A 27607-nucleotide genomic window follows, 5' to 3' on the forward strand; every position below is an offset into this window, starting at 1 on the left:
ATGGCTGCCTCCCTGCAGCGCATCGAGCGGCTGTCCAGTCGAGTGGTGCGCGTCCTGGGCTGTAACCCGGGCCCCATGACCCTGCAGGGCACCAACACCTACCTGGTGGGGACCGGCCCCAGGTAAACGTCTCTCCTTCCCCCCAACATACACAGCGGCCCGGGGGATCATGGAGCTGGGGCTCGGATAACTGCCCGCCGTTGGCGGAGGGGCTCCGCGCGGGCAGCCGGGCGCGGTGTCCGCCCGCCGGGCACCCCTACCCAGGACTGCTCGCAGTCTCTGCGATTCCCGGTCGCCCCTAAATCACTGTGTGTGTGGGGGGGGTAACCTCTCTAACTTACAAATGGCTAAGGAAGGAGAAATAATGAGCAGAAGAAGGGAAAAAAGCACCTTGTTTTTGAAACCAGATGTCCTTTGCTGGATGTTTGAATGCCGGTTAAGGGCATTTGAGAAATTAGGATAGGCTGGAGTGAGGAATCCAGGGAAGCATTGACTTTGTCTGCTGACCTTTGGCTTTTCACTGGTGTTTTGCCTGAGCATTAACTTCTCTTCACAAAAGCAGGTTGTGCTGAGGCCCTTTTCTTAACTAGGCAGCAGAGGGCAGGATTCCCCTGCTTCCACATTGTTCAAATCTGTGAAACCCAAGAGAATCCTCAAGCTCTTGGAAAAGAGGAGCTGACTGACCAATTTTGTCGACGTCGTCGTGATTTTTTACCTCATCTACTTTGCGAATAGAATAATCTATCAGTATTTGTAACATTTTCATCTTGTTCAGTTTTCGCTGCATTCTGCTTTAGTGAAAATATTCAGAAATGAGATTGGTTTGCATTGAGCAATTTTAATTTTGTACACTTAGTCTTTAGTATACCCTAGATAATACAAAATGAAATTAAGGTATAGCTTAGAATCTAATTGTGCAGTCTTGTTACAATAAAATATAGTTGACTACTAAAAACAGTTTAGTAGGTATAGTCTATTGAATTTTCGTTTAAAATACCTACAGTATTTGCATTTTCCAGTAAATCAGAATTTTAGAAGCAGTGGGATAGAGGAACTGGAAGTACTGCAAGTTAAGCAGGCAAAATGCTAAGTCTAAAATAAACAAGGCAGGGTCAGTAGGTACAAGAGCTTTGGACTGCCTCCAGAACCTAGTAGAATAGAGACTTAAGCACAAAAAATACCTGCTATTTGGGGCACAGTCTACCTTGGCTGGAACTCCATCACCCCAGGGAAGCCTTAGGCATTCTCTTTCCTCCTCAGTGTGTCATCTTAAACTGGCTCTAAAGTCAATACCTAAAATGAAAATTGTATATAGTCAAGATTACCCTATGAAGTGTCATAGGAAAACACTATGTTGGAGAACAATGTACTGTAAAACAATGTCAGTTTTACACAGCTTGTTTTTTTCCCCACCATTGAAACACGAGTGGTTCCATCTGAAAACCAAAGAAATTGGCTTGCATTTAGAAACCATGTTGTATGAAAAATACATAACTGTCTTTAAACACTAGAATTACATGCAGAGCAGCAAGGTGCTTGTGCTAGAGACAGAAAAACCTGAAACTGAGGGAGGAGCAGATTTGTAGTCTCCCATTTTACACTCATAAACTGGTAGAGTGAAAAGGTCAGTGGAATCACTCCTGTATAATATGAGTTAGATAGATACATACAGATAGATATGGGTCCAGATAGTTGAGCTACAATAAATTAATATGCAGCTGATGTTACTGTACTGTATTAAGTAGAAGTCAGGTGGCTAAAAATGAATATTAATTGAGTCCAAGAATTTCTGATGTCTCTACCCACCTGTTCAGCTGCACAAAACAGTTCTAAGATCTTATATCACTAAACTCAATGGCATTTTTCCATTCCCATTTGGTATCTTTTGATACCATTGACCACCCCCTCCTTCATTTGCTAACACTACATTCTCCTTTTTTTTTCTTATCTCTGTGGCTGTTCTTTCTCAATTTCATGTATATAATCAGACTCTCTTCCAGATCTTAAGTGTTTGTCACTCTCCTTTGCTTGGTGTGATGGCTTTAAGATATGCCCACAAATTCTTTGATACACCTCCCTGAAAAGAAGTGGAGCATAAGTATCCCCTTGAGTGTGGGCTGGAGTAAGAGTAATAAAGTAGAAAATAGCTTCCAAGACAAGGTCATCGAAGGCACTAGGGTTTCCTGGAGAAGCCGGTTGCCTTCCTTACCTGAGGACACTCAGGCAGCTCTGTGAAGAGGCCCAGAGGTATGAGAGTGGAAGATGCAATCCTAGTTGCGCTTTACTATGAAAATGGTAAATACTTTGAAGGCAATTGTTTGACTTCTAATAGGAAAAGACAGTTTAGTGGAGTAGAATTAAGACTCTGGATTCCAAATACTTGGATCCAAATTCTGATTTATGGATTTTGGACTAGACAGTTACCCTGAGTTTCAGGTTCCTTATTTATACAATGAGGGCTGTATATTACCTGCCTCATAGGGATATAAATAGGAGTCATTAAAATTTACTTGAAAAACCTTCTCAAAAGCATTTAAATTCTATCATGTGGAAAGCATACAATAATGTTAGCTAATATTTGTATCACTTCCCTCATAACATCCAGACAATATTGGGTTCATACTAGGTGCTCAGAAAATGCCTGAGAAATTTGTAAGAGTGACCACAAATTGACAGAGAGACCATTTAATAGCTGTCTTAATGTTGATAAAAAATACCTAAAAGAGGAAAATGATTCTAATTTCCATTACTTGAATATTTTTTTCTTTATTCATATAGTAGTGTTGCTGTGTCTATTAAGTGCCTAACCCTGTGCTCTAGTGAATAAGTCAGTCATAGATTCTTCTGCACTCTTTTCTTGTCCCTTTCATTAGCATAATTTGCATTTTCAAAATGATCTCCCTAGATCAAGTATTGTCTGTGGTCAAGAAAAACAGTCAACCAGCCCACATAGAAATGATACTAATCCTCTGCTGTAACTATTCACAGACATAGCAATAGAATTTCTATATGTTAAGGAGGAAACAGAACATTTTTCTCCCTAATTTGAAACTGCAGTTTTATTTATGCCACATGAAGAGTGATTCCACGTGCTTGGTTAAGCAGTCATCTTCTCCCCGAGAAGCACCAAGTATCTTGAACAGAGAAATCACTGTACCTCGAATCTGAATATAATGCTTTAAAGCACTGCTTCTTGCTGGGACCTGAAAGAAATCATTTAAACTTTCCAAAAACTAGTCTCCTTTTCAGTAAAATAAAATAATAAATAATAATACCTCCCTAGAATTGATCTGAGGATGAAAAATCAGTAAATTTGAAAACTCCAAATGGTTATATCAGTGTGTAAGTGGTTATCAGTATAACGTTTTTGTTTAATATTTGGTGCCAGTTTATTTTTTTAGATTTTTTTTATGTGGACACAACTCTATTTTTTTTAAGATTTATTTATTTATGCATACAAGAACTGGGGTACAGGCCAGAGGTGTGGTGGGTGAGAGGATTCACCAGAGACAGAGTGGGGAACAGAACAGGCAGATTGACGGAAATATACTGCTGAGGGGAGCAGCGGGCGAGTCAGGAGAGGTCTGCTATGCCATGTGGGTAGCTCCCTGGCTGGGGATCAAACTTGTGCTGCAGTGGCTGCGGATAGCTTCATAGGTTGTGTCTTAACCCCTTGCACCACCATGGAGGCCCGACACACCTCTATTTTTAATAGATTGCGTTTATTCCAGGACTTTTTGTTTTACTCACTTTGGAAGACCTTACTTTGCCCATCCCAGTTATGTTAGACCAAGACAGAACCCTAGTGTCAGAATGCTATCACTCACACTTGTCACACACTTGCCACAGAGGGCACAATCATTTTTTATTAGGTTTTATGGATCTACATCTTAACCCTGTTAATCTTCATCTTGACATTGACGTGATCTCTCCGGCCTTTAAAATAAGGACAATATTTAAATTTAGTTTCAGATTACAATGCTTTTCAAAACAGAGTTCCTTAAGAGGATGGGGAGGCAAGGAATTAAAAATAAGGGCGAGGTTTAGGTGTTATGCAAAAATTGAAGACATCTTAGTCTGAAGCATGGATGAATCCTTCTCAAGGGTCAGAAGACCCCCCAAAATATCCTTAGAGGTCTTAACAGACATCAAGAGTGTGCGGTTAATAAGTACCTAATCTCCCCAAATACATGGAAGCAACCAAAATCTAGCATAGTAAGCTAGAGAATATTGTTGTGAATATCACAGTATTATAGTTTTGTATATTTTTCATCTTGTGTGCCTAATGTGCACAATGCTAAACATGACACAGTATGTTATAGATATGTAAAAGAACCCATAAGTTATAGATATGTAAAAGAACCCATAAAACCCCTAAAATCCTTGAGCATGCAGTCTGTGTATTGCTCAGCTTTGCATTTTATAAAGTATATAGCACAGTATCTATCTGTGGTAATCATTCATTAGAATTCAAAATAAATTTATTCAACATATTTATTGAATGCCTATTATGTGACAGAGCTGTTCTAGACAACAGGGTATATATCAACAAAAATAGTTAACGAATCACATCCCAGATTTGATTTTATCATCAGCTTTTCTCCTCTACTAGAAGCAAGAGTTCTGAGCCTGAGGCTTACAGTTTATTGCCACTTTGCAGTGGGAACGAGATGAGGGAGAAGAGGGACACAGCACTCGTGGAGCAGGTTTGCAAGGCAAGACTCTGCTACTTGAGCAGAAGTTCTTGTGCCATTTATTGAAATCATACAGGCTAGTTAAAGCTGATCAAGTGACAATGGTATGAGGAATAAAGTCTGGAGCGTGGGATGGGATTGGGGGACAAAGTTTTACGAGGGACAGGAAATGTCCCGCGTAATGACCATACGTAATGACCAAATGTCATGGCTATACCAAGAGCCATTTGCATCAGTAAAGTATTTGATATTATCACAGGCAGTTATCCTGAGACCACCATGGAGATAGTCACGTAATCAGGTCAACAGCGGCTTATGAGTCGCCGGGCCTGCCTCATGATACCAGCTATACCCTATAGTAGTCAAGGAATTCTCTGCTGTGATTCATAGATAGCAAATAGGTCACCCATAAGTGGCCAGCTCATAGAAACTCATAGTAGTCCTCCAACGGATATATTTCAGCGAGTCTGATCTTGGCTGGGGAAAAATTATACCTTTAACCATCAACTGAAAGTTAGCCTTTGTTCAATTATGAATATAGTTATTTAAAAAAAAAAAAAAGTGTAGGGGCCTCCCCAGTGGCGCAGCAGTTGAGCGCTGGCTTGCGAGGCTGCCCGCGGCTTCTGTGGCGCCGGTTCGATGCCCGGCTGCTCCCCAGCCACCGGAGGAGGGTCCCACATGGCACGCAGACCTCTCCTGCCACCAGCTGCTCCCCTCAGCGGTGTGCTTCGGTCCTTCTGCCTGCTCTGCTCCCCTGCTCTGGCTCTGGCTCTGGCTCTGGTGAATTCTCTCACCCTCCCGCGCTTCTGGCTGTACCCGGTGCTTGTATAAATAAAATATAAATAAATAAATCTTTAAAAAAAAAGTGTAATATCTGTACCTATTTTTTCTCTAATATTTTCATAGGATATTACAATCATGACAGCTCTCAAAATAGTGTACACATCATTATTTAGAAATTAGAGTCATTATAAAGTTTGGTGCTAATCCTGATATTTCATGATAGTGAGGAAGCACATGTAATAATACTGTATCAATTTCTTTTATTTTGATAACTATTTAAGTGTAATTGGTTTATTTTGTAATCCTGTGTATTTTATGCACTCCAAAATATTATTCTGAGACTGGTCTATAGGTTTCACACTGCTAAAGGGGTCCGGAAAATTAAAAAGTCTAGGATTACCTGTGATTGTTCATCAAAAACTGCTGAAGTATTCCTCATATCCAGAGAAAATGGGCATTGGATTGAGAAAGATATGAGTTCAAATATATCTTCTGTTGTAGGTTGTGACATTGGGCAAGTTAATACATGTATTGTCCAACTTCTAAAGGCCTCGATTTCCTTATCTATACAAGAGTAAAATCTCGGGATTGTTTTGGTAATTAAATGAGTTAAAAATAAAAATACTGCCTTATTTATTCATCCAACAATTATTTATTGAGTATCTAGTACATGCAAGTATCTAGCCTGTGGCAGAAACAGACAAGGTTGTTGCCTATGGGGCTTGGGAGGGTGTGGACATAGGCAATAAATAAACAAACAAACATGTAAATGTCAGTGGTAATAAGTGCTGTGTAGAAAAAACAAAAGAAGACAGTCAGCAGTGTCATTAAAATTCACCATCACCCAAACCAAACTCTCAAATTTGCACCCTTCAATGTTTACTGTCTTGATTAATTACACACTAATCAACTCATCTGAGAAACCTCAGAATCAGTTCTTTCCCTTCCCTTCCATGTCCAAATGTTTAAAAAGCTCCTGTAGATTGCACCTCCTAAATGTTCTTTAAACCATCTCTTCCTTACATTTCCACTGTCAATTGGACCTTCCAATGCACCCTGGGACTGTATAGCCATCTGGTTTCCCTATCTCCAAATGAGTCAGTTATGACACTGTTTCTGTAAAGTAGAGCTACTGCTCTATGGAATTTAAAATGTAGATATAAGCCAGTGGACCTTAAGGCTGCTGTCCCCACACCTTACGCCACCGCCATCTGTGAGAGAGCAGTTTGTTTTTATTGGTGGTGACTTTCAAGGCATAGTGTTAAGGAAACAAGCCATCCAATATAAAATAGCCATACAGTTAGCTTGTCATATTTACCCTCTTTTTTTTTTTTTTAAGATTATTTATTTATTTATTTATACATACAAGCACTGGGTACAGTCAGAAGCACAGGAGGGTGAGAGAATTCACCAGAGCCAGAGTGGGGAACAGAACAGGCAGAAGGACCAAAATACACTGCTGAGGGGAGCAGTGGACGCGGCAGGAGAGGTCTGCGCGCCATGTGGGACCCTTGCCGGCAGCTGGGGATCAAACCAGCTCTGCAGAGGCTGCGGGCAGCTTCGCAGCCCAGCACTCAACCGCTGCGCTGCCAGAGGAGACCGGATATTTACCCTCTTAATGTTCCACAAAATGCTTTCTGTTGTCTGTCACTATTGTTTCTTTTCACAACTTCCTCTTCCCATCCTTCACTAGAAAGTAAACAGGATTTTTGTCAAGAAAGGTGTGAAAGATGATAATTCATAAAAAGTTATTGATAATAGATGAATGAATGATGAATCTCATCAAGATTAATCTCTCCCCCAGCCTGAATTAAGCAGGTGTTACTGTGGAAACCACATGAATTAAGAAGTTTGAGAATTGGCTCTTGAGGAGAAGAAAATAATCCTTTTTTAGTTCAGAAAAACTTCATAGAGAAAAAAAAATCATTTCCATAAATAGACGAAGGGCAGACAAAGTATAAGGAAGGTTCAAGACGACAAGCAAAAAGTATAACTATAAGGTTGTATAAGTAAAGAAAGAAAGCAGCTCAGACATTTCTCCCGTGCTTCCCTACTACCTTCATTTTCATGTGTTAAGGAACCAATGTAAAACACTATTGAGTTTTGTATCTACTGCAGAAACTGGATTTATTAGTGATACCTTTGAAACAATTTCTTTCATATCTATGAGACATTTGAGAATGTTGTAAAAGACCTTAAAGGCAAAGTTAACAGAAGCACATTTTGTAGTGCAGAATACCTGAGTTTGAATGCTAGCTTGAATGTACCATATCCTTGGACAGGTTACTCAATTTCTACATATAATGATGGAATACCTAACTTAAGCAGTTGTTATAAGTAATCTGATTGTTAAAATATGCCATTTCCTTCAAATAGTGCCATATTTAAGTGCTGGTAAATATCTATTCTTACTGCTATTCTTTGTTTAGACCTAAATTTAGCTCTAAGTTTTGAAGAATTTATAGGTGAGTGAAGCTATAGTTATGTATCTAAGAATACTGAAAATAAAGCAATATATATAATTTCTTTTTTTTTTAGATTTTTATTTATACAAGAACTGGGGTATAGGCCAGAAGTGCGGGAGGGTGAGAGGATCCACCAGAGACAGAGTAGGGAGCAGAACAGGCAGACTGACGAAATACACTGCTGAAGGGAGCAGCAGGAGAGACAGGAGAGGTCTGCACGCCATGTGGTATCTCCACGGCCTGGGATCGAACTGGCACTGCATAGGCTGTGGACAGCTTCACAGTGCTGCTCTCAACCACCTGTGCCACCAGGAAGGCCCAATATATATAATATCTTAAATAAATTTTCTGTGTGGGAAAAATGCTAATATTAACTCTGTTCCAATTGTGTTAATTCTCTTCCATTTATTTTTCAGGAGAATCCTCATTGACACTGGAGAACCAGCAATTCCAGAGTACATCACCTGTTTAAAGCAGGCTTTGACTGAATTTAACACAGGAATTCAGGAAATCATAGTTACTCATTGGCACCGTGATCACACTGGAGGCATAGGAGATATTTGTAAAAACATCAGTAATGGTAAACAAAAAAACTCTCATTAAATTCATTATTAAGAAAAAGTAGATTTTTAAGAACAATTTGTTTCAGTTACAGGTTAAGTAAGCTAGTAAACCATTTATTGAATAACATCTATTTAAATGGTACTTTTAAACATTAATATAACTTGGCCATTATCTCCAGTTTTAACAAAGGAACAAAGAAAAAGTCCTATTTTCTATTTCAAATCTCTTCTCCCTCTTCTTTTGCACCTTTGCCCAGTGATGACCAATTTTAATTTAGTCTATATGACAATTTCTACTTTAGATTTAATAAAAACTAACCATTATTGGAATACTATTCAGCAATCAAAAAAGATAAACTAATGCCATTCGCAGCAACATGGATGAAGCTAGACAGGATTATGCTCAGTGAAATAAGTCAGAAGGAAAAAGGAAAATACCAGCTGGTTTCACTTATAGGAGGAATATAGGGGAAACAAACAAGGGATCAGAAGTTTGAATTGCTAAGTAGCAATTCATGGTAGGAATATAACACAGTTTGTTTATCTTTTGCCTATTGGACATTTTACCCACTTTCTTTAGATTAAAAATTTTAAGTTTTGGGTTCCATTCAAAATAATATTTTTATAATAGATTACCTATTCAATTGCTTTAAAGAAAATCAAGGAGAAATTTGGAACTGCTTTATAGCCACTAAAATTTTAATACTTTACTTGAGAAGTGCCTTGTTGTCTTTCATTCTGAACTGTATTGAAACTATATAGACTGCATGCAGATCTGGAGTTGTTCAGCACTGAATTGTACAAGTGCCTTCCAGAATCCCCCCAGAAATGCTCCATGTATTTCTTCATCCTCTAAATTCTTAATCATTAGCATTTTTACTCCATTTTGTTTTATGTTATTCACTTTTTCCACATTTTTACTATTATGTTTAATTATTATTTCTGCAGAAATTTTTCAACAACCTGCATTTTTATAGGTCACACCAAAAATAAGAATGCCTTTAATAAGATTGTAGTGGAAATATACAGTAACTCCATAGCAACCTGCTTAAAAATTTTAAAACACAGAGTATAATTTAGGAACTTCTAGTGACTTATAGGGAGCATGCATTTTACTAGACATGAGAGTTAATTTAACCCCAGACTGGTTGAATGTTTTGTTTTGGGTGTTTTGTTTCTTTCTTTTTTTTTTTTTTTAAGTAAATCCTATAAAAATATTTTGTTATCTTATAATTACTGTTTTGCAGCAGAAGTTGGATCTTTGCCACATATTTCACAACTGAGACCCAAGGACTCAGATATTTGCTTCTGTACTATTCAATTAGAATATGTTTTTTATTAAAAAGCATTATATGTAAACAATACTATATATCAGTTTAAATAATTAGCATTAGCAATGATGTTATAATTGATTATTCAAACCTTAACAAATAGCTGAGTGTTTGCTCCTCATAAAATAATTATCTGATAGAGACAGAAAATAGGTAAGTGGTTGCCAGAGCTGAGAGATGGAGAATAGAAAGTGACTGCCATTGATTACAGGGTATCTTTGGGCAGTTTTGAAAATGTTCTAAAATTAGGTCATGGTGATGGTTGTACAGTTCTTTAAATATTATTTTTTTAACACTGATTTGTAACTTTAAAAGGATAAATTATTTCTCAGTAAGCTTTTATTAAAATGATTATTATATGATTGCTTTCAGCATGCCCTTCTTCATCCTGCCAATAGATTGCTGTTATGAATAGGATATATGTTTTCATATTTATACATAATTTTAAAAACTGACACAAAGTAATTTTATGGTATAATATTTCTTTTGTAATTTTGAGATAAATGTGATTTGGGGTGAAGGATTGTCTGCCAAAAGGCTTACAACTTGAAATACTGTGTTTTTTAATGAAGACTAAAAGACAAAATTGTGAAGATTAAAAGCAAAAACAGAAAATACCTCACCAACTCACTCAATAATGAAGACAAACTTATTAGGTAGTGCCATTTCCCAGAATAATATATTATTTTGCTTCAGCCTCTAAGATAAAAAGTAGTAGTTTGGGGTTGGTGAAGGAAGGTGCTAGTTGTTTTGTATTTACTTCAATATTTCCATCTCCTTTACTCTCCATACTAACCAAACTTATGTGCCTTGTCAGTTTTCTCTGATGTCTTTTTCTCCCACCATAGTTCTATTTCTATGATCCTATCCCTAATACTCTTTACCTTCTATTTGGGTCATTGCCTTTGTCCCTTCCTAATCTTTCTGTTCTCTCACTTTCCAGTCTCCCCACCAAAAGCTGCCATATTGATTAACCTGTTAACACTATTTCATTAACTTATGGAAGAGTGAACAGTGGCCACATTCAGTGAAGTTTAAATTCTTCTATTCTGTGAAAGGCAATTTGAGGCTCTCCATGATTTCAGCGCCTCCTACCTATCACACCTTTTCTCAAATCTTCCCAGATAGTGTTTTGCATTAGACAAGTTGGTAGCAGTTATATTGTCGCACATATGCCATACTTGTTCTCATTCCCACACCCTTGCTAATACTCTTATCTACAAATCTTTTCTCGTAACCTTTCCCATCCTCCTCATCCTGTATATCATACCTCAAGTTCTGTCATATTAATCCTTTCTTAGTTTTTCCCTTTCTCTAACTCTTGTTTTTATGATCAAAATTGTTCACTTTGTATTCATTAAACAGTACTACATATAGTTCTTCAATCATTTCTTATTTATAAGTTTTATTTCCCCAACTAAAACAGTTTTCAATTACTTTGATGTCATGGAACTTATAGTCATACTATACATTGGATACTGGTTAGATAATTTGCACTCAATTATTGATTGGCTAGTTATTGATTTTTCTTTATGTAATTAAGAGGTAGAATGTATTAAATTTATTATAAATTTTTAATATCTTAGTCCCAGGTTTGGGGCTTGAATTTTATACTATCATCCATTTACTATTAACTATTGCCAGGACACCATGACTTCTTTACTGTAAGTTAGGCACTAGATAGAGTTCTCATCTTCTCTGTTATTGCCTCTTCAATACCCATCTTGATAACAAAGCTAGCTAGATTATACAGAACTACTTTCAAATTGTATAAAATAGGAGTGACTGGAACACAAAGACTTTTATGTAGACTTAGAGGGTCATAAGAGAATAGAAAGCTCTTTTGTTGAGATAAAAGAAAGTTACCATCCTAGAGTATACTGCTATAATTTGTACCATTTTTACTATCTCAGTGTTAATATTTTTTGCAGCCCTTCATAAATGTTATCTGAAAAGACTGCATTATCATTTAAAGCATGACTTAATATATTTCATATGTTTTGTGGCTAGGCACTGAATATTGCATTAAAAAACTCCCAAGAAATCCTCAGAGAGAAGAAGTTATAGGAAATGGAGAACAACAATATGTGTATCTGAAAGATGGTGATCTGATTATAACTGAGGGTGCCACTCTAAGGTAAGTGTCCTAATGTCCTTTCACCAGGGAAGGCAGTAATAGAGGGAAGTCCTATATATATATGTATTAAAATGAAGGTTGTAGAAAGAAGGCTTCTGCATATTTGCTTGAGTTGAGATTGTCTCAGGAAAGGTACAAAAGATCTGATAAAATTGTTACTCTGGAAAAAGAAAATTGACTTGCTTGAGAAATGGTAACAACAGCTCTCTACTCTTTTAATTTTAATTATTTTTTTGAATTATACGATTATCATTTTTTAAATAATAGCATTTTAATTATTTAAAAAACAGGTCAGTTGGGTTCATTTAGAAATCTACCCACCAGTTCATTTTAGGGCTTTCCCATGCTCTCACTTCCAAAAGGTGACCCATACCTAAGGTAAATACATTTTAGATCAGACCATTAAGCCCTCATCACCTATTGAGGGATTCAAAAAGGTGTTTTTAACTCAATAATTGTGAGACTGAACTAATTAGACTCTCTTTCTCTCCCCCACAATCTCTTCTTGGTTTATGATTTCAGAATACTCATCTGCTCAGTTCTTAAGATTCTATTTATTCTTGTAAGACAGAAGCTGACTCCTCTTTGCCTTTAGCACCCTAGATACCCTTGCACACCACATCTAATTAGGTTAGCTTTATTCAACCTATAACAAACTAGCATAACTAATAAGTTATACTTATTCTGTTTCCCAAGTCACAATCTGGTCTAATCATTTTTATAGTCTTAGTTCCCACTACCCACCATGCAAACACAATCAGCCATCTCTAGATACTCTTGGCACATTGTGTGTCTTCATGCCTTTGCTCATAACTTTCCCTTTATTAGGTTTCACACTTTCCTACTGCTTTTCTTTCTGGTAAATTCTTATATATGCATTCTTCAAAGCTCATTTCACGTGTTACTTACTTCTAGAATCCTTTCTGATTAAAATCTACTACTCCCTCCTCTTACATTCATATGACTTTTGTTATTTTATTATAGCACTTATTAATTGTAATTTTTGTGTTCATAGAGAGATGTCTCCTTAAAAGGCAAGTAACTCCTTAGATTCGCCTTATTAGTTAATGCCAGTTGCTACAGCAAACCAACCCAAGGAAATACAGTTTAATTTCATACCCAAGAAAAAAATGAAACCAGTTTTATGATAAGCTAGCCATCCTCTGCTATAGGAAGACACCAGATTCATCTTTATCTGCTCAGTCCCTGACATAAAGCATTGAATATCCTATATGTACTAAATATCTACAAAGAAATGAATAAACAGATGAAAGAGAAAATGGGGTAATGGATATCTGTGCCTCCTTTCAAACCAATATTCCCTGTTTTACATTTTGCCTGTGATTTGCAAATTTTAATTTACAAACCAGCTATTTTCTAGCAATTTTCCTAAAATTTTCCTAGAATTTTGCTAAAATTCTAGCAATTTTCTAGCAATTTTATATACTTTTCTGTATATAAACAGAAAAGTGTGCATATCAGTGTGCAATGTAGTCAGTTGTTACAAACTGAATAAGCCATATGACCAGCACTCAAGTCAAGAAACAATACCTGTGCCCCAAAGCCTCCTTCATGCTTGCTTCTTATCACCATCTCCACCCCTTAGTTCGACTCATAGATCAAATTGATGCCAGTGATCTTAATGTTATCTGAAGTCTATTTAATTTTTGTTTTTCTAAGTTCTAATAAGGTAAGCATAAGAGTTGGTTTAAAGATTTGGGGAAACACAAATAATCCCCAAAAAACAGATACTCTTTTTAAATGACTTAGTAAATAATCTTTTTTAAGAATGTAATTCTGGTTATGCTAAAATCTGAATAAAACATTTAATTTACTGATGACCATTGTTTTCAATTACCATTTTTATAAAGTCAGTAGAACTTAATTGTTTTAAAATCATTTAGATTCATTGTTAAACACAGTTCCATAAACACAAAGTTAAATCTAGTTAAGACTCCAAGCATTGATGTGCAATTGATCTTGTCCACGTGCCAATTTTGAAAGAAAATAAAATACAATAGAGATACAAATAATACCCACAAAAACGCTTCAGTAAAAACTAGAAAGTTAGCATTTTTCAGCAAGGATTTGACTATGGATATATCCTTCAGGAATTTTCTAGTGAATTAAGTTTAATTTCTTGAGGAAGTCAATCTGATGGCTTTTGTTGGCTGTTATAAAATTTCTGAAAGCACCATCCTTAGAAAGTCTATCACAGAAGTGGCAGAACTAGATAAATGTTCTACCTGATGAATGGGAAGGCCACAGCTGCAGTTCCTCTGATCTTTAGCAAAGCACCTCTGATGTCATTTCCTTTTCTCCTCCTGCCTATGTGAGGTGAATTTTAACACAGCTTTTTATGCAAATTCAAGCATTTGCCATCCAGGTGACTGGAGAATTGGAATTTCTGATCCCTTAATTTAAGAAATCTTACTGCCTTCAACCTCGAAAGTATCCAAACCATGATTGAGTTCTGGCTGAGGAGTAATAAAGGAAGCATTACAGGCACGTTGGTGTATAAGACAGTTTGCAGGCTCTAAAAAAGAATAGTTCTCCAAATAAGTTTTGTAAATTAAAAAAAAGAGACTGGGGGTACCATTTGTAAATGCATTTTATGTATGGTTACCCACAAGATAAGATACAGTCTCTACACACATTTTATATTGCTGGAAATATACCTCCTGGAATTATGTTCATTTAACATTGCATACTTTGAACTAATAGGTTGCAGCAGGTTTAATTAGACAAAAGAGACAATTTCTAACAATTCATTAATAACCTGCCCTTGGTGCATCTAAAATATACTAATAGTTTCCAATATGGAAAGCATACACTTGAAAAGCCATAAAAGCATAATAGTTCCTAATGTCAGTTTTTACTGCCTCTCAAAAATAATTGCTCCCATTACATCAGTATCTCTTGTTCTTTTTCCTTATATCTATTACATTTTTAGCATATTCTTATAAAGACTTTACAGTTTTAATATTTAGTATCAAGGATTTGATTGATGGTGAGAGTAAAAGAGAAACTCTTCTATAACCATTTCAGTTTTCTTAAATACTGTTATTTAAGAGCTGAATTTTGTCAAATGTCTTTCAGTGTGTGGATATGACCTTACTGGTTTTCTCCATAGCTTTATTATTTTCAGGAATCTTATGATACTGAATCAACTTTGTGTTTTTTTAAATAACTTTATTGGGTCGTGATACTATTTTCAAATATATTTTGGGATTCTCTTAATACTTTAGTTTTTTTGTATTGATCCATTAGTGGGAGTGGGGAGTGAACTCTATTCATTTTGGGCAGCCTTTGTCAGACTTAGGATTGTTAAGTTTTCTCTCTCTTTCTGTGCTCTGGGATAAGTTAAATAGTAAAATATCTGACCTTAAAATGTTTGCTAGAGTTATCCTATGAAAAAACTGAACCTTTAGTTTCTGGCGACAATTGCACATCTTTTTATTGGAGCTTCATTGTTCCTGCTTAGTAACATTGTCCTTAGTAACACAAATAATTTTAAACATATATCTGTGTATTTCGCTTTATGGATTCTCTTTTTAATACAACATTAAACTTTAAACAAATTGTGTAATCTAAGATACCACTCTCATTACTTTGTTAAAAAGATTTACTTCTTATTGTAACTACCATAATCTAAAAATCAAAATTTCAAAACACAGATATCTTTACTGGGCTTATTAGGCCTGCAAAGAAGAGAGGCTCACAGAATTACCTTTGATAGTATGCGCTTGTTGTGCAGGCAAGTGACATAAAAATTCCTAAAGTGAAAGTGGTTGCCTCTAGGAAGAAAAAAATAAACAGACCTGTGCTGTAAGTGTAACAAATCTTGGAGGATTGTTCAATTCCTGTCACTATCTTGATTTTTTCCATTTTAGGTATTTATTAATTTCACACTCTCAAAAAATTAGGATTGGCTTTTTCACTTCTGCTGTTTATGGGAACTGTACTTATCCCCCATCTTGTAATGTCTTAATTTTGGTGAGATCAGTATTCAGTGTTTACATTATTATGACTATAGGTGCTATTTGAGCTGAACCATATAATAAACTATATTTCTATAGTATTCTATGTACTTACCATTAATTCAACTCTGACTATATAACTCTCCTCTCAGGATATTTAAATGTATCAAGTGAATGTGGGCAATAGAACAGGAGAAAAATAGTGTAAGGTAAGTGTAAAGGATTCTGTCACTTCCACCTTCCAGATTAACTTCCCTCATTGCCTCTGTACTTGCTGTAATCTGGGCTGGTTTCCTTCCAGACCTGAATTTCTTCCCAGCTCAGCTTTTTCCAGTGTTGGATCCTTTGGCTCTTTACAGTGTGGGATCTCCTATTTCTGTACTCCATAATTTCCTTTTTTGGTGCAACCCATCTCCTATAGCTTCCTGTGAAAGAGTACTTTTTTGAGACATTACATATCTAAAAATGTCTTTTTTCTAATCCAACAACTTATGTTTCACTGGTCTGGAACAGACTTCAACCCTGGTATTTTATGCCAGAAATAAAAGTTCTGTTTTCTGAGCAGACAATGAATCAATTAGTCCTTATTTTGGGTAGCCCTCCCTACTTTGCCCTCTGCTTCCTGATTCTTACTGTACCGCACCCCGAGACATTGGAGAATTCTGCAGCATAAATCTGGTTGATTCTCAGTTTTCACCGCTATAAGCTTAGGCTTCAGTTTTCTGTTTGATATGTCACATATCACTCATCTGTCTTCCTTCTAGCTTCTAAAATCTTAGTGATATAGTCTGTTCTCATCCATGTGGGTTTATATCTTAAAAATTCCCTTCATGTTTATATAAAGGCAAATTATAATGCTGTACAGGGGAAACCTATATAATGTTACAAACCAGTATTTCACTGACTAGTGAAATAATTAAAAAAAAAAACAAAAACAGAAAAAAGTCCCTGTAAGGTAACTTTATTGGTGGTTAGGAGGAAAACAAAATAGATCTGGGATTCAATCACTATCTTTAACCAGAAACTCATGCTCAATTCCTAAATATTAAATACCAATATGTAAATACTTGCCCAGCCCTTCCCCCAAAAATCCATCATTGAGAATATTTATTTAAAATATTCCAAGCAGCGGCCTCCCTGGTGGCACAAAGGGTTAAGTCAGTTCTATGAAGCTATCCTCGTCCATTGCTTACCTTAACGGTGTATTTCAGTAGATCTACCTGTTCTGCTCCCCACTCTGTCTCTGGTGAGTCCTCTCATCCCCTACACCTCTGGCCTGTACCCTGGTTCTTGTATACATAAATAAATAAATCTTTTTAAAAATAATAAAATATTCCAAGCATATGGGGCCTCCCTGGTGGCGCAGCGGGTTGAGTACAGCACTGTGAAGCTGTCCACAGCCTCTACAGTGAGGATTCGATTCCTGGCTGACCAGGGAGATTCCCACATGGCGCAGCAGCCTCTCCTGTCACGCCTGCTGCTCCCCTCAGCAGTGTGTTTCATCAGTCTGCCTGTTCTGCTACCAGCTCTTTCTCTGGTGAATTCTCTCACCCTCCTGAGCCTCTGGCCTGTACCCCAGCTCTTGTATAAAAAATAAACCTTTAAAAAAAAAAAATTCCAAGCATATAAAAATGCTACTGTTCTACTATGTGGAATAGACAAAGATAATCTCTTAAGCTAAATAAAATACAATTTAAACCATATTGCATCAGATATTTATTACTATCTCCTGTGATTTAGTTATCTAGAATGTAAAGTGATTAATATTACCCATCCCATAGTGGTATAAAGGTTAATTGTTTAATACCTATAAATCCCTAAAGACTGGTACTGGGGCCTCCCCTGGTGGTGCAGCGGTTGAGCGCTGGGCTGCAAAGCTGCCCACAGCCTCTGCAGCGCCAGTTCAATCCCCCATGTTTCTGACTGTAGCCAGTGCTTGTATAAATAAATAAATCTTAAAAAAAAGAAAAAAAGACTGGTACTGGCACATTGAAAACAATATATTAACATTAGCTTCTACTAAATACCAAGCACTAGGAATATAAAGATGAGAAAAAGACAAGAGTTCTCCCTTCCAGGAATTTATAGCCTTGTGACGTAAAATGGTAAACAAATAAGAAAACAGTGTGAAACCTGCAGTAATAGAAATATAATCTAAAGTACAAAAGAATACAGAGGAAAAAATGATCAGTATAGAGGATTGAGTCTGTAGCGACTAAGAAATCAAGAGGGTTCTCACAGAGCAAACTATTTAGACTTAACTATTTTTTCAACAAGTTGGTTTTTTTTTCAGTTTTTCTATTTTTTCCCTACAATATATCCCCTTGTCCTTTTCTCCCTCCCCCCTTAACAATAGTGCCATCACTGCATTTATTAATGTATGCTGGTTTTTTATATTGTCAACTTGTCCACTATGTAAATATCCAGTATTTTTGTCATTCTGACTTTTCTACACGTTATTCCCTCTAACTCCCTACATTTTGGTATAAAGAGCCACATTTCGTCTTTCCTTGTTTTTGAATAGTGTTCCGTAATGTGGATAAACTATCTTTTTGATCTAATCTTTGCTTGATGGCTGTTAGACTGCTTCCATGCCCTAGCTATTCCAAATCATGCTGCAATAAATATTGTACAGCAAATGGTTTTTGCATTGATGTTTTCATGTTCTTTGGATAGATTCCCCAGAATTATTGCTGGGTCATACAGTATTTTGTGTATTGTTTTTCTTTTTTTGAAAATACTGAAAGCAATACTTTATTATATTCAGATAACCAAGACCTTTTTAAAAAAAGATTTATTTATATATGCATACAAAAGCTGGGGTACAGGCCAGAGGTGCGGGGCGGGTGGGGGGGTGAAAGGATTCACCAGAGACAGAGTGGGGAACAGGCAGACTGACTGAAATACACTGCTGAGGGGAGCAGTGGGCAAGACAGGAAAGGTCTGCTGTGCCATGTGGGTAGCTCCCTGGCCGGCCGGGGATGGAACTCGTCCTGTAGAGGCTGCAGATTGCTTCACAGTGCGGTGCTTAACCCCTTGCGCCACCAGGGAGGCCCAACCAAGACCTTTTAAGCGTATTTTGTTTTGTTTTGTTTTTTTCAATGAATTCTAATCCCTTTCCATAGTGGCTATGCTACTTTACATTCCCACTAGCAGTGTAGTAAGTTTCCTTTATCTCTGCATTTTCTCCAACACTTGTTGAGGGTCTTTTTAATATGTGCCATTCTGATGGGTGTCATCCATTTTGATTTTAACCTGCATATCTCTTATTGGAAGTAATGATGAACATTTTTTCATGCATCTTCTGGATATTCTCTTTGGTGAATTTTCTATTGTCAAATTATACATGTTTTTACGTATCTTTGATATTAACCCCTTTACATTTACATATTGTATGAATATTTTCTTCCATTCTGTCCTTTTGACTTAGCTCCATTAATCATTGAGCACTTCACTGCTATCTGACAAAGGATGTCTCAGTATCACAGTTTACTTTCCCTGCCCCAGACCTGGAGCCAGTAATGTGTGCAAGAAGCCCTTGTTTCTTTAAGTGGATAGTGGTATTATGAACTTCTAGAGATGAGTGTGAGGTGTGCTCACTACCACTAGAGTATCATTGCTTCTGGACCTTCTATAGAGAAAACAAACAAAATGAAAAAGAAATGAAATGGTGATTTTATAATGATTCCTCAACTCAGATAGAAACAATCCAAAACATAACTCCCTCATTTCATGTATATTTTTTCCTTTTCCTGCAATATTCCATTGGTCCTAAACATCAATTTATTTATATGTTTACACTGTCATAAAATAAACACAAGAAAGTTTTAGAAAAGCATAACTAATATACTTCCAACAATAAACTCATTAAATTGAAAATATCTTTGTAATTCTTTTGATCCCAAGATAATGTTCTATTAAGGATGTATAGTCTTAGTATTATAATTGAAAGTTTTTTGAATTCATTTTAAAATACGAATTTTAGCCATCCAGTGTATAATAAGGTAAGTTATTATAGTCTATGTAAAGGTTTTCTTTTTTCTTTTTATTTAATTTTATGCCTAGAGTATATAAAATATTTACATAACTTGAAAGTTAAAGCTATTTTTTTTTAAATTTCTAAGAGAAATCTTCCTTGTATCTCTTTTTCCTAAGCTCTATAGGTAGCTATTTTCACTAGTTTTTGATTTATCTTTCCTGACTTCCTTTGTGTAAAAATAAGGAAATATATACAGTCATGTATCATTTAACAACGTTAAGTCAACAATGTTTAAGTCAACCACCACCATCTGTGTGAAGGTGGTCCTGATAGGCTATACAATATAACCTAGGTGTCTGGTAGATTATACTGCCAGGTTTACGTAATTACACTCTCTTACATTTACACAACTACAGAATTTCCTAACGAGGTATTTTTCAGAACATAGCCCCATCATTAATCAATGCATGACTATATATAAGTTTTTATTCCCCCATATTTTTTATACAGAAGAGCATACTATGAACACTTTTTTGTGCTTTTATCCCATGACAGTAATGTATCCTGTACATTACTGTACAGGATATCACTTATCACTTCATAAGTAGATAAGATTGTAGATATCCCATATCACTTCATCCTCAATCTTTTTGATGTCCACATAGTATTCCATTGGATCAATGTCCCATTAATTTATTCATGGTTGCCTATGGAAGGACATCGATCTGGATGTTCCTAATGTTTCTTTACTATAAATAACTTCATGAATACATTGTGCATTTTTTTTCTGTATTTGTGAAAGTATATTTTCAGGATAAATTTCTAGCAGTAGGATTGATGGGTGAGAATGTTAATGGCTATATAATTTTGCTAGGAAATGCCAAATTCCCCCCAGTATTTCTGTACCATTTTACACTCCCACCAGCAACACATGAAAGTGCTTTTATCCCCATAACCTTGTCATAAAGTATGCTGTGTGTGTTTGCTTAGAAAACTGAAAAAATATATTTTTAAATAATGAAAGTACAGTCTTAGAGTAAAATTACTGATGATTTTTATCTCCTTTAATTCTCCTTTTCAGATTTATTGTGATCAGTGTTTCTTGCCATAAAATAAGGAAAAAAAGTGAGAAAATATAAATTTCTTCTTCAGAGTAAGAAATTTAAAGAAGAAAATTTTCTGATAAGTCTCACTGAGCCACCAAAAAGAAAGGAGCTCTGTAACTCTTGACATCATTTATTTGTGTCTTGTACAGAGACACAATAGAGAAAAATTTACTTCTCAAAATTTCTTCTAAGTTTAAGAATTTATAACCATTATTATTTCTTTCTTCTTTCAACAGAGTTATATATACACCTGGACATACTGATGATCATATGGCTCTACTTTTAGAAGAGGAAAATGCTCTCTTTTCTGGAGATTGCATCCTAGGGGAAGGAACAACTGTATTTGAAGATCTCTATGATTATATGAATTCCCTAAAAGACTTATTGAAAATCAAAGCTAATATTATATATCCAGGTGGGTAATTTTGTAAATCTTTAAAACCATTTGCATCAAACAAATGAGAAAAATTCATTTTGATTTGTCTGTGTGTGTATGTTCTTTGTGTTTTCAGCCTTGAAGATATAAACTGCCCCTTTAAATTCTAACCCTAAATCTTATCTACCAATGTGGTTAGAAAGAAAGCTAAAAGTTATATTAATAATTATTTATAAAGAGGGGTTGGGGAGAGTACAGTGGACTATGGTGGAAGACTGTGGTTGCTTTGGTGACAGGAGAGCTATGGTGACCACACCTGAGGGGAGAAATCTTATACTGTCAAAAAATTAACAAGGATATAAAGCAATGAAATATCATTAAAAAAATAATTTTTATGAAGATATGAGGATTATTTTCTAACATCTACATGACTATTAGTTAAACAAAGGAAATAAACTTATATTGGAACAAGAAAAAACTTCATCCCATATGCAGTCCTCACAATTGTTAACTAGATTTCTGTTGTGAACCACATTTCAGCTGTGTACCCTTTACTTTTTTTACTCATTAGTGAAATAACAGTAGCTTACCCCTGAGCTGTAAAATTATATATTTCTTTTGATTTTACAGAAAAAGAAACCTGTTGTTAGTGTCTGAACTGACAGTACATTGCTCAATACTGTGAATATCCCCTCCATCCTAAAAGCTAAGATACAGGACCCAACATGAACACCCAGAAGGAAAAAGAGACTATAGTTTACTTAAGTTTTTATATCTTTCTGACTTGTTCTTAACCAAAACTTACCTTGGAAAAATCCATAAATACGGTGTCTACAAAACCCTGTATTCTCTCATCAGTTTCTTCTGCTGAGGGAGTAGGAAATACACAGTGAAACCAGGCACTTGGATTAATATTATGACATAAAAGGAATGGATGCTAACAGCTATTCTTAAAGAAAAGAGTATATATTTGACGTACTCATTTTCAAGCAAAGCTAATGATAGACTGCCTCATACAGGTTCTTACATTTGCTTTAGTGAATCCAATGAACTGGCTTATTAGCACAGCAGGAGCTTATATGTAAATTATGTTCTTTCACCATAGCTACCCTGTATTAAAGCCTGCTACCCTTCAGGTATCCTGCAGGGACCTTTACAGCTATTGTGCCCTCAAAAACCCAGTGAAGTACATTGTGGTGACCTCATTGCACAACCGAAGAAACAAGCTCAGAGATTCAGGAATTTTCATGGCCACACAGCTAGTCAGTATTGATGGTCAATATTCTAACCAAAGCCCATGCTCTTTACATGATAATTAGGTTAGCCTATTTCTGCATATTTTGTTCACAAATATTGTAAACATCTCTCTCACAGGGTTGTGTAATACATTAATTTGCACTATGTTAAAGAGCAAGTAAAATTTTTTAAGATTTATTTATTTACGCATACAAGAACTGGGGTACAGGCCAGAGGTGCGGGATGCGAGAGAATTCACCAGAGACCGAGTAGGGAACAGAACAGGCAGATTAACTGAAATACACTGCTGAGGGGAGCAGCAGGCAAGACAGGAGAGGTCTCTGCTGCACCAAAGAGCAAGTAAATTTCAATAAAACAACCTAGAATGTCAATATTTCTGAATTACTAGCCTATACAAAGGCTTCTTAGAGTTCTGCTGTGGTCCTTGTGAATTTTTAATGGTTCTTGGTCACTTACATGTCCAAGAACATTCCCCTTTTCAATCTTTTAAAAACATAGTAGCATAGTGTTAAGAGCAATGTTTAAAAGTTCCTCAGTCAGAATCCCAGCTCCATCCACTCCTCCTTAGCTGCCTAACTGTGGGCAGGCTATTCACCCTCTCTGTGCCTCAGTTTCTGCTATAAAGAAGAGATAATATTATACCTTCCATGTGAGATTCTTGTAAAAATAATGTATTTTGGGCATTTAACATAGTGCCTGGCAAGTAATGAACAGTTTCTAAACATTATCTATTGTTACTGTTGTGGTTACTATTTTTAATGCTATATTTTAAATTTTTATATTTTAGTATACAAAATAATCTTTTGTCTAGATGTCATTTAATATAATTCTCTAATTTTTTTGGTATTCTCTAATCTCTTAAACCTGTTTTGTTAACCAAGCAATTCATTTTTTTGTGCATTTCATATACCTTTTCAATATTTCATATAAATAATTTTTAAATAGAATAAATTAAATTCAGTTGTGTTTAATATTTTATATGGTTGAACTAATTTTTATAATTTAATTTAGGACATGGCCCAGTAATCCATGATGCTGAAGCTAAAATTCTACAATACATTTCTCACAGAAATACACGAGAAGAGCAAATTCTTACAGTATTTCGTGATAACTTCGAGAAATTTTTTACAATAATGGAGCTTGTAAAAATTATTTACAAGGTAATTTTTGTTTTTCTTACTTGTACACAGCCACAATTTTATTACAATAATCTATTTAATAGACACTAGGTATGGTAAACTTATCACATCTCAGAACAGAGTAAGTCTGTTAATTTTATGAGTGATTCCACTTGATACCTTTGAGACCAGCAATCTCAACTTTGTAGAACACAAAAGTTAAGTAAAAACTGGCCTAGAGAATAAGAAATAGCCATTCTGAGCCATTATTAAACCTTATATACTTCACTCTATAAAAGAAACCTTAAGAACAGCCTGTATTTTGTAACGATTTATGTATATTCTGGACTGTGTAGTATCTCATGCCTGAAGTGAGAAGCGTTTTCTACTAGAGACAGATATCAAGGATAATAGCAGTGCAAAGGAATATCTATGCCTAACTATGGGGGGAAAGGAGAAAGTTCATTTAAAAGACCACCAGTAATTTAGTGTACATAGAGAGAGCCCCTCCCTTCAATGGCCGCTTACTGTATGACACTTCATATGTGCTTCAGAGCATATCACTATATGACAACACTTGTTACAATTGATTAGTACATTTCAGTTTCTCAACAAATATTTATTAACTATTCGACGTGTAGCAGTATAGCTTAAAGGTTAAGAATATAGACTTTGGAATAAGAATCGTCTGGGTTTTAAAATTCCCACTATCATTATCTGTAAAGCCAAGAGAATACATGAGAGTGTAACTATAGATAAGCTTGAAAAGGTACCTGGGGCCAATTAGTAAAGGACCTTAGTGCCTTATAGTCCTAAGTCATCAAAATATAGTTCAGTCCTATTCACAGGGCATTGTTTTAAAAGAGGGAATAATTGGTTAAAATAGGTAAAAATAAAAAGTGCAATTTGCATAAGGGTAATGTTAATATTTAAATTCTGTGAAGGAAGTAGTTTCCTCATAATATTAGACTGTAACTGCTCTAGACTATACATTGCTACCTGAGTGTGTGTGTGTGTTTTTTTTTCCTCTAAGTACAGACAACAGACTTTCTGAAAACCCTCACAGCTAAGTCTTCAGATAACTGCCCATACCTAAAAAATGCTTACTCAACATTCAGAGGTGTATTCAGAGATTCATTTGCTGTGTGTAGGTATGAAGCACCTGTTGTATATAGAATGACATTAGGTAGAATAGAGAAGTTTGTTTCATTCAACATTTACTGAATGCCTTTCAGGTACCACACACTGGACTAGGTGCAGAGATACAAAGATGGTTACAGATTCCTGCTCTCATGGACTCATGGTTTAGCAAAGATAGACATGTTCAACAGAAAATTATCATAGTGGCTCTATCATAATAACTTCCATTTTTTTAAGCACAATATTATGTGCAGGCCACTATACTGAATGCTCTACACTTACAAATGTGATTTGAGGCACTGAAGTGCTTCAAATAGTCACTACATAAAAATACTATTATTCCAATTTAATAGGTAAAAGAAATTGACTTTAAAAAGTGAGCTAATTAACTTTTTCAAGGGCATCCAACTATAAGACATCACATACTCAAGTGTCAGATATCATATTTTGTTTTTCTATCATACCAAACTTCTCCCAAAGCCTATACACAGTATTTCAGGGAATGAAAGAGGAATCAATTCTACCTGTTGGATAATGAGACTTGACTGGAAAAGCTTCAGAAATTGGGATCTTGAAGAAGGTGTGAGCATTTCGTAGGACACAGTTACAGTAAAGGAGAAAAGAAGTAATCATAGGAAGGAAATGAAAAAGAAGTAATCATAGAAGGAAAGATATGTTCAAAACACTAAGAGTAATAAAAGAGTGCTGAGTTTGTTTGAAAATTCACAAAGAAAATATATGACTGGAGAATGGAACTCCTATGTGGTTGGGCAGGAAGAAGTTCCAGTAAATGCAGAAAACACAGGCATGATCAGATCATGGGAAGTCTTGATTGCCACACTACAAAATTGTAGCTTTAGCCAATGATCAGGGGATGACTACTCAAGGATCTTAGGCAGGTAAGTCACATAATGAGATCTAGAAGGTCACACTGGTGGGTAATAGCATATGGCAGTGGAGCTTAAGGGGGAGTTTAGGATTGCAGTTTTGTATTTGGAAATCAGTTTGTTATTGCTGTGGTAAGTTAGATGAGGAAAAAAAGGGTCTTTGATACAATTCATTGTAAACATAAATGTTTAAGAGAAATGTGAAGAAGAATATCCAGATTAAAGACTAAATGGTAATGAGAGAGGATAACCAAGGGGAAAAGAAGAGATCTCCAAAAAGGTAGGACTAACCAATTGATCTCAGGTAAAATGGGTAAAAAGAACCCATTGGATTTTGATTAAAAGATAATTAGAGGATCTTGGCAAAACATTTTCAGGGAGCTCAACAGTAAGTGAAGACAGTGAATTGAGTCAAGAAGCTTAGCTTCAGAAATAACCTTATTTAGAGAATAAAAGGACTGTTTGCTTTGTCATTCAGATAATATAAAAATGTGCAAAGATCTTACTTTTATAAATAAATTATTAGGGGCAATTGAACATCATTAAAATGAAGAATAATTTTTACATTTATTCATTCATTCAGAAAATACTGAGTTCCCACTGTGTGCCATTATGCTAAGCACTGGGTATTCATTGAACAAAACATACTGAAGGGTAGATGGATAAGTGAAATATGGAATATATATACAATGGAATATTATTCTGCCTTGGAAAGCAAAATACTTGCCCAGTATAGATGAAAGTTGCAGGCACTATGCCATGTGATTTAAGCTAATCACAAAAGGATAAATACTGTACATTTACACTTATGTGAGGTAACTAGGGTAGTGCTTTGGGTTATTTTATCTATAGAAATATATATATTAAAATTATAAAGCTCTAAAGACATACACAAGGTGAAATTATTTGGGATATTAATATATAAAACTGCACTTAAGTTAAAATTTTCTTCTGTTGCATTTTTTCACTAGACATTTCAAAGGATTAACTATGTTCTTTTTTCTTCAGAAGAAATATTTTTCTTCATTCTTGTCTTTCTTTTAGAATACACCTGAGCATTTACATAAAGTGGCTGAACATAATCTCTTGCTTCATTTGAAAAAGTTGGAAAGAGAAGGAAAAATATGTAAGTATAATTCCAAAACTTAATTCTTTCATTATCAGCATTTAAATCACTTTTTTAAAAAAATGAACTAGCTTTCCTTTAGGAAAAATAATAGTCATCAGAGATATCCCTTGAATATCTCTGCAAGTTGTAGAGACAGGCACAAGGAATGGTCAGTAAAAGCAAGGCCCATAGGCCACAAATTGGAACCAAAAGCTCCCAGAGAAATTAGACTCTCACTTAAGGATTCCAATCCTCACGCACCAGAAGGACAACCAAAACTGTGTAGTGGAAAGATAACTTTTCTTCTCCCAGACCACAAGACCATGAAGAATTTCACATGTATAAGATTTGAGAACAATCAAAAGTCTTAGCAACAATAAAGATAAGAATGTTTAAGATAAATGTTAAAGCAATAATTCCATAATTGTTTACTAGTGCTGTATTCATTCATCAAATTAAGAATCTTTTTGTAAATTCAGTCCTTAAAAACTACCAGCATTACATTGAGTGACAAAATTATTTTAGGGATGAACACTTTTTCAAGCCACAAAATAATTTAACATATCTAGTGAATTTGTTAATCTGTTGTTGAATATTTACTCTATAACTTTCTCTCCACAGTTAGCAACACGGAACCTGACAAGAAATGGAAAGCTAATCTTTAGTTTCAGATTAATATAAGC

At 35.5% G+C, this 27607-nt stretch overlaps 1 protein-coding gene across 1 annotated transcript; it reads left to right on the top strand.

Moving 5' to 3' along the window:
• LACTB2 (lactamase beta 2) lies at positions 1-27589 on the top strand (the record flags this gene model as incomplete). The annotated part of the gene is made up of 7 exons (XM_084230027.1): positions 1-122; positions 8359-8522; positions 11847-11973; positions 21275-21453; positions 23683-23831; positions 26861-26942; positions 27546-27589. 7 exons carry the CDS (start codon positions 1-3, stop codon positions 27587-27589), a joined length of 867 nt encoding a protein of 288 aa, XP_084086153.1.
• Positions 27590-27607: the final 18 nt, after the last annotated feature.

The sequence above is a fragment of the Talpa europaea genome, assembly GCF_964194135.1.
Source record: "Talpa europaea genome assembly, chromosome: 3".
NCBI classification, from domain to species: domain Eukaryota; kingdom Metazoa; phylum Chordata; class Mammalia; order Eulipotyphla; family Talpidae; genus Talpa; species Talpa europaea.